At 35.0% G+C, this 12,642-nt stretch overlaps 1 protein-coding gene across 3 annotated transcripts; it reads left to right on the top strand.

Annotated features, from left to right (window-relative positions):
* Positions 1 to 8,258: 8,258 nt before the first annotated feature.
* Positions 8,259 to 10,880, top strand: LOC106765196. 3 transcript variants are annotated; one of them, XM_022785966.1, is made up of 3 exons: positions 8,281 to 8,406; positions 9,473 to 9,548; positions 10,314 to 10,880. In XM_022785966.1, the coding sequence occupies exon 3, from the start codon at positions 10,329 to 10,331 to the stop codon at positions 10,647 to 10,649; it is 321 nt and encodes a 106-aa protein (XP_022641687.1). In that variant the 5' UTR covers positions 8,281 to 8,406; positions 9,473 to 9,548; positions 10,314 to 10,328; the 3' UTR covers positions 10,650 to 10,880. The 3 variants fall into 3 exon arrangements, with proteins under 3 accessions (XP_014505218.1, XP_022641687.1, XP_014505226.1); XM_014649740.2 differs by having other exon boundaries at positions 8,284 to 8,406; positions 9,459 to 9,548; XM_014649732.2 differs by lacking the exon at positions 9,473 to 9,548 and having other exon boundaries at positions 8,259 to 8,406.
* The last annotated feature ends 1,762 nt before the right edge of the window (positions 10,881 to 12,642 follow it).

Below are 12,642 nucleotides of genomic sequence, written 5' to 3'. Positions count from 1 at the left end.
GCAAAAAACCGTTCGACAACGGTGAGAAGGGAGCAGGACCTCGCCCCAAAGACCTACACCAAGTGCCCAAATTCAACCAATACACCCCTTTCAACGCCCCTAGGGCCAAAATCATAGAGGAGGCCCTAAGCACAGAGCTTCTTCCTCCTGTTAAAAAGAAGCCTACCCCGAGTAATGCTGACGGGAAGAAGCACTGCCAATAGCATCAAAACTTAGGGCGTACCATCGAGGAGTGTGTCGCCCACAAAGATAAGATCGAGGAACTCATCTGAGCGGGACACCTTAGAAGGTACGTGAAAGAATAAAGGGTAGGAAGGAGTCCACCAAGGAAGAGATCATAGCAATCTCACTGTGATAACGAGCGTCGATATCAAGGAAGAAGGAGGAGTATAAGTCGTAGTAGGAATCGGGACCAACCAATCCGAGGCCATATCAACACCATCTCTAAAGGTTTTGCTGGAGGCGGAGCCTCATCCTCCGCCAGAAAGAGGCACCTGAGAGAGTCGAAAAGTGTCCACTCGGTGGATAGGAATGTTAGGACATTACCTCCTATCACATTCACACACGGCGACTTTCATGCACCCGACCCAAATCAGGACGATTGATAACGGTTGAATATACCATTATCTCTGATGCAATTTTGATATTAAATAAACTCTTTTTTACTTAGAAGCTTGCTTGATCTCTTGTTTTTAGTTTAGTTTTGTGAATAAGTGAATCAAGGTTATACTTTATGATATTATCACTAAATTTCTTTAATTTATTAGGTTATGGGTATGTTTTGGAAGAGAAGCAAGAGTATCAAGGAGTCGGAACTCAAGAGGGACAGCAAAAGCACCAGAGAAGAAGGTTGAAGAAGGCGCATGGCGCTTGATTGCCCTTTTCTAGGGCCCTCAACGCTAATATGTCAAGCATGAAGCCTACTTGCCCCCTTCAGGGGCCCTCAGGGGTGATTTTCGCGAACCAGTGCCTGCTTTCCCTTTGAGGGGCATTGAGTGCCAGCCAACTACATTGTTCAGCGCCTGCTTGCCCTCTAAGGGGCGCTGAGCGCCAATCTCCATTCATTTCGCTTGCTTGCCCTTAGTTGGGGTGTTGAGTGCCAGCGACTTGGGCTTTTGGGCCATTTTTTTTTATCTATTTGAGGACTTGCACGCCCTAGGGTTGGTATCTTTTGATGGCTGAAGCATAAAAACATATTTTTCGCCCTTTTGGAGGCATATTGGGGATGCAGGTTCTCTCCTCTTCTCTTTCTAGGGTTTTTATCTCATTCTTCCATTGTACACCAAGGTTGTCCATGACGATGGAGAACTAAACTCATTTGTTATTGGGGAAGATTTAACCTCAAAACTTTCATGCATTTGAATATGTTTTGAATTATTTTTGCTTCTTTCATTAATTGTTAGTGATTTTCTCCTTTACTCAATGCTTGTTATGTTTTGATCACTCATATCATGATAATTGGATTTCTTTGTTATTAGGAAATACCTAGAAACCATGATCTGGAGAATTTCACCCAAAAGAAATATATCCTAGGGATAAGGATAAGATGTTTGGTTGTCTTAAGCTTATGTCCGTAATGCAAAATTGATTATTAGGGATGCAAGGGATTGTGGTCTAATAATTAAGGATAGGCTTTTTACGCCAAGGGATCGGGTTCTAAGTAATTTAGAGATTGACGTTAACAATTTAATGAAGAAGATGAATTCTTATATGCATGAAAGTAAAGAAGGTGAAATCTAAACCCCAACAACATAATCATCTCATATCATCAATACCATCCATTCATTTGTGTTTTAGCCTCAATTGATCAATTTGCATTCACATTTACTTTTTTTGCATTTGCATTTAAAAACCAACAAAATAGTTTTTCAGTCTTAATTAGTTAAGTGATTACACGATTGTTTAGAGTCGTGAATCTTCTGGGATATGATACTTGTTTTTACCATTTATTATTACTTGATATGATTTGGTACACTTGTTGAACTCTTAATAACGATCCAATGGTAATTATGGCTGAAATCGCTCGGTATAGTGTTAGTAAAGTCCTCTTTGATCAAGGTAGTTCCATCAACATCTTATATTGGAAGACCTTCTTGAAGATGGACCTGTTTGAAGACCTCATTGCCCCTTTTAACAAACAAATGTGGGTTTCGCTGGCGAGAGGGTAGATACCAAGGGGTATGTCGATTTGAGAACGTTTGGGAACCAATCGCAACAACAAGGAGTTATGTAAGACCCGGAAAATTTGTACCATCCTTTGTATGGGTTAGTTATTAGAATATCCTTGAGATAATGTTTATTTTAATACCATGTGTTCGTGAGGTAAAAGTTGTGTACAAGTATTATGTGATGAGTATATATAATGGTTAGCATTAAGAATATCTAAAATATGATATATAAGAAATAAGAATATGTTAAAAGGTTATTAAATGGTTATATAATTAGCAAAAATGATTTAGCTTGGTGGCATTGTGTTGTGTGCGGTCTGGAGGTCCTGAATTCGAATTGTAGGCACACCAAAGAGGATTCAATTTTTATTTGGTTGATTTTTTTTAACCTAGCTTTTGACCAATAGAGGACTGTGAGGGTTATTTTTCCTCTCGAACGTTTCCTTCGAAAGCGGAATGCACGTTCATCCTCTATGTTATGGTTTTTTTTTCTTCTTTGCTTTAAAACACCTCAAACCTTAGGGCATTGGGGGGGTTGTTTTTGGGGGAGTGAATGAGGAGCATTCACTGCTCTCTTGTAACGTGGGGGAGCAAGGGTAGAGAAGCGAAGGAAGGCGCACTAATTTTTAGGGCGCAATTTGAGGGAGAAAAGGGGGTTAGGGAAGGGTTACAAAACTGACACCCGTGAGGTTGTGTTCGAGTGACAATGAGTGGTACTTTAAGAATAAGTGCAATATGGCCAATGAAGGGAAGTGTAGAGGCAGCGGAGGAGTGTCGGAGTGAAGAAGGGCGAGCTTGGTGAGAAAGAGAACCTAGAAAAGTTAACTTTAGTGTTGAAGGAAAACCAAGCAAGGTAAGAGGAGCTCTCTTGGCTTGAATTTACTGTTTGGGGATATGATGTGGTATGCTATTAATGCTTCAAAATCTCTTTGTGCTTTATGTCTTATGGATATAACAATTGGGTTTCGTTCTGTTAAATGGAAAAATTACACAAGGGTTATATGTATTGGGTTTTGATTTTGTGGTTATCAAATTAAGAAGTTGGTAATTCGGGTTATATAATCAAGTTTTTGGATTGACATGCATAAATTTGTTTTGACAACTTATCTTACGAATATATGTGTAAACTATAATCTGAATGATTGGAATGATTCTTTAGTTTAATACAAGATAGACTTGCTTGATTGTAAGAGTAAGGAGGTGTCTTCATTATGTTTAAGCTATTATATTCTCTCAAGGCTTAAGAAAGTATTATTTTTAAAATATTGCAATGTGAATCACCTTGCTTGGTAGTCATATATTTGAGAAAAGGGTTGGATGAGTAAAAATTGTTATAATGCTAGTATGTATTACTATGGTTAGGGTGTGTAGATCGTGTGTCTGGTGTGGAATTATAGGTTCAATATTATTGAACCTAATTGAGGATTTCTTAGAGTCATGAGTTGTTGTATGTGGCAGAATTAATAGGGGAAGGAGTCTGTGGTTGAATGAACTTAGTCAAATAAATAGTTGTCCTTTTGCGAACTTTAAGTGTTGATGTGGGGGTATTATTAGTTCTGCAATGTTGTTTTCCGAATGGATTGTAAAGATATATCTGTTATTATATAATTTTCTATTATGTTTTCGTTGGTTTTGATAGTTCAATATTAGATAAGTGAAAACATGATTTAGTGTAGCTTTTAACAGGATTTAGTTATGGTATGTTTAAGCTAAAAGTTCGTGTATAGTTACTAGGTGTTGTTATGTTATGATATTGAATGCGTATATTCATTTTTGGATGGGTATGTGTGATTGGTGAATTGATGTTAGATGACTTTTATATGTCTGGTTTATGTTGCTGAACGAATTGTAGAATTGTGATTGTTGTAATGTTAATGATGCTGGTTGATTATACTAAATGAAAGTTTCATTCTGAAGACTCTCTAGTGTACATTCTGTAAATTATGAGAAATTAATTGGAGTTGATATAGTTGATGTTTATTAGCTTGCTTGGAAGCTGTATGTAATATACTACTTCTGTATTTGTTATAAAAGTTAGCTCACCCATATATTTCTGTTTATTTGTTTGTGTGTCTACATGTGCAATGATCATATAATGTATGTTATACCAGAGTTCAGATAAGAATGTAGATGATCCTGGAGTCGGGGAATCTTCGATGGAAATTGTATAAGGATTTTTAGAAATTTATGAAAATAATGTATAAGTTGTAATAGATATTTTACTTATTTAAATTGAGATATAGACAATTATGTTTGAAGTTATAGGAAATTAAATTTCCTTTAAATTCTCAAATTTTATCTATGCAACTTACTTAATACTTTATCTGCTTGATTTATATTTGTAATAAGTCTTCTTTTGATAAAATTTGCAGTTTATTTTTGGTTTTAAGAAAAAAAATTAAGTGTGTCGTGTTTTCAGGACTTCCAAATTTTTGGATGTTACAAGTTAAAGGTAAGGTTCCTCTTGGTGGAGGCAAATACATGATATGATGTATTGTTAGGCCAACCGTGCCTCAACGCATTCGGAGTCATAGTTTCCACACCTCATCTCGTGATGAAGTTTCCGTTCGATGTACTCTATGAGCTGACCAGAAAGCGACGCGAGAACATACATAGCCAGATTGAAAGTTAAGCCTTTCATCCCTCATCGAAGAGTTAAACATTCAGAGGTATGAATGGCCGACCTCAATCCAAGAACAAATATCCACGACTGCTTGGTGTTGGACAAAATCTACGGTCTCCAAGAACATACTCCAAGACCCGTTGATGGATCGACAAGTGTACCGAATCACACAAGTAATACAAAATGGTAAGACTAAGTATTGTAACCCAGAAGACTCACGGCGCTAGACAGTCGTGTGACAACAAGATTAATTAAGATTTAAAGAAAATGAGATCATTGGTTTCAAATCCAAAAACAAAAAATTAAATATGAATTCAATTGATCAATAGTAGAATAGAACAATGATGAACAGGTGTTGATTAATATGAGACAATCGTGTTCACCAAGTTCCCTCTCAAGTATGTGAGAATTTTTTTTTTATGCATTAATGTTAACGTCACTCACTAAATCACCTAAACCCGATCCCTCGGCGAATAAGCCTGTCCCAACTTACCAGTTCATGCAATTCCTAGCATTTCTAATAATAAGATATGAAGATCAAGAGCTTTAAGACGACCAAGACTCATACCCTCATCCTTGAGAAATATTACTCTTGGGAGTAATTCAACAAGAACCTGAATTTTAAGGAACCTCCCAACACTCATGCAATTCATAAATCATGCTAATGAATGAGTTAAACACAACAAGCATTGAAGCAGATGAATTACTCTAGCAATTAATTAAAAAGCATATATTATTAAGATTCAATTCAAATACATGAAAGTTCACAAGGTTACATCATCCCCCAACAACAAATAGAGTTTAGTTCCCCATAGACATGGAGAAATTATATGAACAATGGAGAAGAATGAGATAGAAAAACCATAAAGATTGGGGAAAAGGAGCTTCCACATCCAAATCCGCCTTCCGAGGGTGAGAGAGTGTGTTGTTATGCTCTTCTCTGCCAAAGATACAAAACCTAGAGCATTGGGGTCCTTAAAATAGAGTAGGAACATAGTAGAAATAGGGCCTGGTCCAATAGAGTCAAAATAGAGCAGAAACTGAGCTTTATCCACGATGCACGACGCTCAGGCACCCCACTTAGGGCGCTCAACGCCCCACTTAGGGCGCCCAAGCGGTGAACGGTTGTCATGTAGGGCTTGAACCTTCAAGAGGAGTGCCCAAGCCTCGGGGCCCGACGCTCAAGCGCCCAGAAGTGGCGCCCGGGCAGTGGACGTCAATTTCCAGTGCTTGAGCCTCCATACAGGACGCCCAAGCTGCATGTTGTCCCTTCTTCTAGTGCTCTTTTAGGCCTTTATGAGCTCCACCTCCTTGGGTATTCATCTCTGCTTTCAGAATCACCTCATTCTCTGCCAAAACAAGGGAAATTAGTCATAAAATCATTCAATTCAATCTCAACTCTCTTATTCACACAACTTAATAGAAAAGCATGATTTTAAGCAAGTTCTAAGCAGAAAAAGGCATTTAGTGTCAGAATTACATCACAGATAACGGTATTTTCAACTATTATCACTTGGAACCTCTCGGTGAAGTGAAACCTTGCTTATTGGGGAGAAAGGAAAAGAAGACTACTTTTATAGGATGCGGTTGGGCATTTATGGAGGAGCAAGCGTTGACGAAGGTGCTCCAGGCTAACACCAACTTGTTTGCATGGACGATCGCAGACATGCTAGGAATATATTTGGCTGTCATGAGCCACAAACTGGCCCTATTTAGAGAGGCACAACCGATAGCACAGATGAAGAGGAGACTGGGAGAGGAAAAGACGAAAGTAGTGGAAACAAAGGTAAATAAATTTTTGGAGGCCGACTTTATTCGCGAAGTGACATACACTACGTGGTTAGAGAACGTGATAATGGTAAGGAAGGCGAGCAACTAGTGAAGGATGTGTACAAACTTCACTAACCTAAACAAAGCATGTCCCAAGGATGCGTACCCTCCCCAACATTGATGGTTTAGTAGATAGTGCGTTTGAACACTAAATACTCAGTTTGTTGTACGTTTATTCGAGGTATAACCAAATACCCACGTTCGCCCTTGACAGGGACAAAACAACCTTCATCACTGAATGATCCAACTTCTGTTATGTGTTGATGCCCTTAGGTCTCAAAAATGCAGAGGAAACATATCAAAGACTTATGGATAAAGTCTTTCACCACCAAATCGAAATATGTATGGAAATGTACGTTGATGATATAGTGATCCGTAACGGTTCAGTAAATGACCACATTCGAGACTAATCCAAAAGTATATATTTAGCGTCTCGGTATTGCGGCTAATCCACAAGTGCAACTTCAAATTGTTATAATAAAAAGACTAAACTCTTCTTAAATCTCTACACTTTAAGAAAACATCTTCAACTCACTTTTTTTTTCTCAAACAAAATTAATGTTTAGAGAATTCTTTAACTTATCTCTCTTTGATGACAAGTATATATCCTCTTTAATCTACAATAGATGATACTTGTTCTTTCTTATATTTTTAAATAAAATGAGACTTGTGTATTTAATGTTTTGAGATCAGATAAGTTATTCAACTAATTTTTTTACCAATTTGATACCATTTACCCTTTTGATATCAGGTTTATTGTAACCAAATTAATTTTTACACCAATACCAAACAAAATAAGGGAATGGTTCCATTTGAATTGACCAGTCCAATCCTATTTGAAAACATTTTTAAATATTGCTTATTTCATTTAAAATTAAAATATCGACTAAAATTTAAATAGAGTAAATTATGAAAACTAAAAATTATTTTTTAATACATAAATCGAATAATTTTTATAAAAATGGAGGAATTATTTTTTATATAAAAGTTTTATACTTTTTGTTAAAACATGGCTTTAATATAAAAATAAGTAAATGTTTGTAAAATATGTGGTTAAATTTATTAACTTATTCCTATATTTATAATAATTTTAGTATACATGCATATATGCATATGTATATATAATCATAAATGCTCCTTATTAATAATATACTATTTAAAATCAGAACTTAGGTCTATTTAGAATTAGATGATGCATGAACTCCATTTAAGAAAATCTCCATATATTTTTTATGCAGATTATATCCTTTTTTTTCTCATTGAAGACAGTTATGTTTGATTGAAATAAATAATTAAAAAATTTCTTTCAAGCATTTAATAAAATTTTAATTTAAGATCCCTAACTAAAGGGAAAGAATCACCCAGCATAGAATAATAAATGGAAAAAATCACCATCTTAGTGAAGGATCCCAGTGGTACTAAATTTTACAAAACTAATTTTTTTTATCAGTTTTACAAAAGCTAATTGCTTATTAATGAATGAATGAATTATAATTAATTCCATAATAAGTTTTCACTATCTTTTATAATAAGGGAGATGGATGAATGTGAAGTGACTGTTGTGATAATTTATTTTATCTTAAAGAAAACAGAACACAGTGACCTGTAGTTACGTAGTTGTTGGGAATTTACTACACGTGTAGTTCTTCACACTCTTCTGTGCGCTCCTCATCGAATCTTCTCACACCATTCTCTCTTTCTCTCTCTTTCTCTCAATCTTATCTGCGCTGCATCTTTCACCTATTTTTCCCCAAATCGTAAGCACCAGAAGGACACAGATACGAGGTTTTTTTCTCAATTCAACTTTTTCCTATTCCATCTTTTCTTTTCTCCATTTTTAGTTTACTTGTGTAACTTGTGGATTCAACTGATACCCTTTTTGTGAATTCTTCTCAATTTGAATACTTTCTGCCCAGATCCCGTTGTGGGGGTCTGTGGTTGGTGCTTGTGTGATGTTATGCTTGTGGGTCGGTGCTTTCATTGTCGGTTAATGATTTGGGTCGTCAGAGTTGTATTTCCGTTTGTTTATTTATTTATTTTTTCTTTCGAAGTCCTCTAGATGCAATTCAAGTGGTCATTTTGAAACCTTGTTTTGGGGTTTGTGTTTTGTGTTTTGAGGATGTTGGGGCTTTTAGGAATGAGAAGTCTTAGAAATGTGAATCAGAGTTAGGGTGTGGAGCAAGTAAAATTGTAGGAATCATGGTGGTGTGACATGATTTGCAAATAACTTTGTTCCTTGAGCATGTGATCACGAACAGTGTTAAGAAATGTTCATCTCTTAAATGGATCTCAATACTTCGAAAGATTAATCCTTAGCTTTTTACTCAAGGATAACCATGTGTTCAATCCTACCCCAAAAAGTAAAAGTGTGGAAAGAGGAATAGGAATGGCAAAATAAAGGCTAAAACAAATTGAGGGCTTTGTTTAAACATAAAAAAGCAAGAATTATGGTGTAATTGATGTTGTTTTGCATGTAGTGGTAGAAAAGTAAAGGTGTGATTTATATTTTTTTTTTTACTATATATATGAGTATATGACAGATTTCTTAGTCTGCTTGAGTGTGGGTTTGTTATCTTATTCAAAAATTTTGCATGTAAGTAGCCTACAAACTTGGTCATCAATCATTATGCTATTTTTTGGCTCATCAACCTTTGAGCTTGACCCCTTTTCAGAAACCTTTGAGAATTTTTAACCTTTTGGTTGTCACTTTTCTTCCAACTTCCTCCTCTTGCTCCTGACATCGTTTTAACTGTTCCAACCTCAGTGAATGCAACCTATATTTTTCTGCATCGGAGGTTTTCTGTTGTTTAACATAGAAAGTGTCTGAATTCTCCCAGTGGATGTGCTGCAGAAGAGGAAAATTTTGCTGAAAGTTGTTGAAACTGTGAAAACCTGACCTTGTGAGAAAATAGCATGGAATAATCAGAGTAAATGACTTTTCATCCTGTATTGACAGTCTTCTAGTTTCTGACAGTGAAAAGTGGGGGTTGGGTTTGGAAAATATTAATAAGTTTCTGAATGTTTTATTTAGATCCAGATATGAGGGCCCAAGTGTGCCCTGTGACATAATCATATATGTGATTCTGTAAGGGAAAAAAGCATTCTGATGTTGATAATCATCATATTTTATGCTTCATTTTCTTTAATGGTCTGAGAAATATGTTGAGAAGATAAAATATTTCTTACTCACATACTGCATTCTTTTCAGAATGAGGTGCTAAAGTTTTGATCGATGTGATCAAATATTTCTTACTCACGCAGTGGTGCATTATTAGAATGTTCTTAAGGCTCTATCTTATGGTTTAAACATCATAAACTCATACTTGCTTTACATGGAAGACATATAGGTATTAAGTGATGACAGGTGAAGTAATGTGATGGATTTTGCAATAATCACATTCTAAGATTATATTGTCTAAAAGGTTTGTTGTTTGGTCTGTTTTCACTTAGGATTAGGTGTCCAACACCTAACCTAGTTAACAATTTGCTCATAGGGAACTTCGGTGTAAGGAAACTTCATTATCTGGTGCTTCTTTGGTATCTGATAACAAGATAGATGGTTCAAAGTTGAGCTGAATCCCTTATGCTATATCCTGGAATTAGTTTAATATGAGAATGGATGCTTGTTATTATGTTTGATTGTGACCTTTGTTTCATACAAATCTTACTTCTGACACAACTTGTTGGTGAAGGTTGCAAGAGTCACAATGAGTCTGGCATGTCTTGTGTGCCATAGTGTGGATAGTCCATCACCATCACACTCTTTCAGGAGCTACTCTGTTTCAAGTGCAGAAAATGAAGGAAGATGCCATGCTGTTGCAACCTGCTTAACCAGGAAACTGTCTCTTCCACCCTCGGCAGTACACTCTTTTCTTGCACCAACATCATCATCCAAAGTCACACCACAACCTGCTGGTTCAAGCAACAACTTGATACCTGGCGGCACACCGCGGCTTGTCAGAAGCCGTGCAGTAACAAGGGACCGAGTAAGAAATTGGAATTTTGATGAAATTGTAATGCAGTCCTAGTCAAAACTATAAGATAGAATAAGACTAGGGAATTTTCTGGTGGGATAGTTTATAGCATGGTATTGCTATTTTGCCCCTTTAAATTTTGTTATGGGTGCAATTTATCTCTTTCTCTAGTTTTCTTGTAAAAGAGTCCAAACATTTCTAGCCATGGAAATATTCTACTGTGTGATTCTACTTCATTTGGAATTTTCTGTCTGCTCTTCAAGCATTAACCAAATTTGTCTAGCAGATATAGCTTTCAAGAACTAAGACACTGGAACTTTCCAACACTCCTTCTTCCACCATGTGAAATTTTCAAGCATTAATCTAAAAGGGTATAATCTAAAAGGTTATAATTATGTTAAGTATTAAGGTTGACTAAGGATCAATTGTGAAGAGTTTTTCCATTAACATATGAAAAGTAAAAGAGAAAAATGAATTGCATTTATTTTAACTTGTGGAGAAATTCATTTTAATTAAGAGATGTTAATTATTATTTTTATTCTATTTATGTTTATGGAGAAGTCTACAAAGAGATTCTAAATGAAGTCACCAATACATTTTTCCACTTTTTCATCACTCCATTTTCATATATCATTCCTTCAGTAAGAGTTCATAAACTACTCTTGTAAAAGTTCTTAAAAATATAATAGTTTCAAAAGCACACAAAGTTTATAGAAATGGTTCTGTCAAGAGTTCCATGATTACTGTCTCAGAAAGATTAATCTATTTTTCAACTTAAGATAGTAAAATAAAATTATCATTTGTGATGAGATTATTTGTTTCCAGCCATTGTGTTGTAATTTGTCAACCTCTTCCGTATTTAGCAACAAAGACAATTTTTTAGCACCTTTAATTATTTATTGAAATATTTCAAAATTTACAAAATTCCAAATAGGGCTTATTAAATAAAGATCGAAATTCTCTATTCTGTAAATTTGAATCAATTTTAACCAATATTAAAGAGTGTTGGAAAATGAATTATCCAAATTTCTAACTAAGTGTTATATATTCTCACCATTTTACTCTTACAAAGTCAACTTTCCTGTCACAAAAAAAAAGTCAACTTCTGTGTCTCAAAAAAAAGTCAACTTCTAAAGTAAAGATAACCTTGGTGCAATTATCTTGAAGAAAATTGGTGGTTGTTATGTCTCATTCTCACATAAGAACATAAGAGTGTGGTCTAGTTGGCATATCCCTTGAGGGTTTCTTGAAGTTTGTCTCTTGCTAGTAAGTGAAGAAAAATGATGATTTTGTGGGGGCATGGTAGATTTTTGCTTTATGTGTATGGCCCCATTTTCCTGCCAGCTTTCAATTACAATATAATAAAGATAAATACAAGGAAAAATTTAACAATTATTTTTGATAATTTTTTTTTTTTATAATTATTTATGTAATAGTTTGTATTAATCTGTTTCAAATATACAAATTAATAAAATAGTTGACAATTTTTTTAAAATTGATAAATAAATTTTTTAACATGGTGCTAAATATAATAATAATGTTTATATCATATAAAAACGCATTCAAAATATACTCATATAAATGTCATTATTTAAATATTAAAATAAAAAATAAAGCCGTTGACAGAAATCAAAGGTCAAACTTCACGTGGGTTAAGAAATTCACACTTACACCTAGACACTATTACCAGAACGGTCTATTGTTTTCTTCCTTTCTTCATTGTACCTCCAACTTTAGCTGTCTTTTCCATTTTGCCCATACAATAAATTATATATTAAATAATTATAAATATTATATCAAAATCCAATATATATATATATAAATAAAATTGAATGTTTAGATTGAATGAACATCAATAATTTCATATCACTGATTTCAAAATTGAATTCGAAATTGAATATACATAAATAGAACTTAATTTCAAAATTTGATAAACATACATAATATTAAATTTTCAGTGCTGGGCGTTTCTTCTCCGCACCGGGGCTGGAGGTTCGCATCGGCACTGTCGCTGCACCGCAGACCTCCTCACGCAACGCGTCTCTCG

Source organism: Vigna radiata, chromosome 1, assembly GCF_000741045.1.
Source record: "Vigna radiata var. radiata cultivar VC1973A chromosome 1, Vradiata_ver6, whole genome shotgun sequence".
NCBI classification, from domain to species: Eukaryota; Viridiplantae; Streptophyta; class Magnoliopsida; order Fabales; family Fabaceae; genus Vigna; species Vigna radiata.
This window is presented reverse-complemented; position numbering and strand designations above follow the sequence as displayed.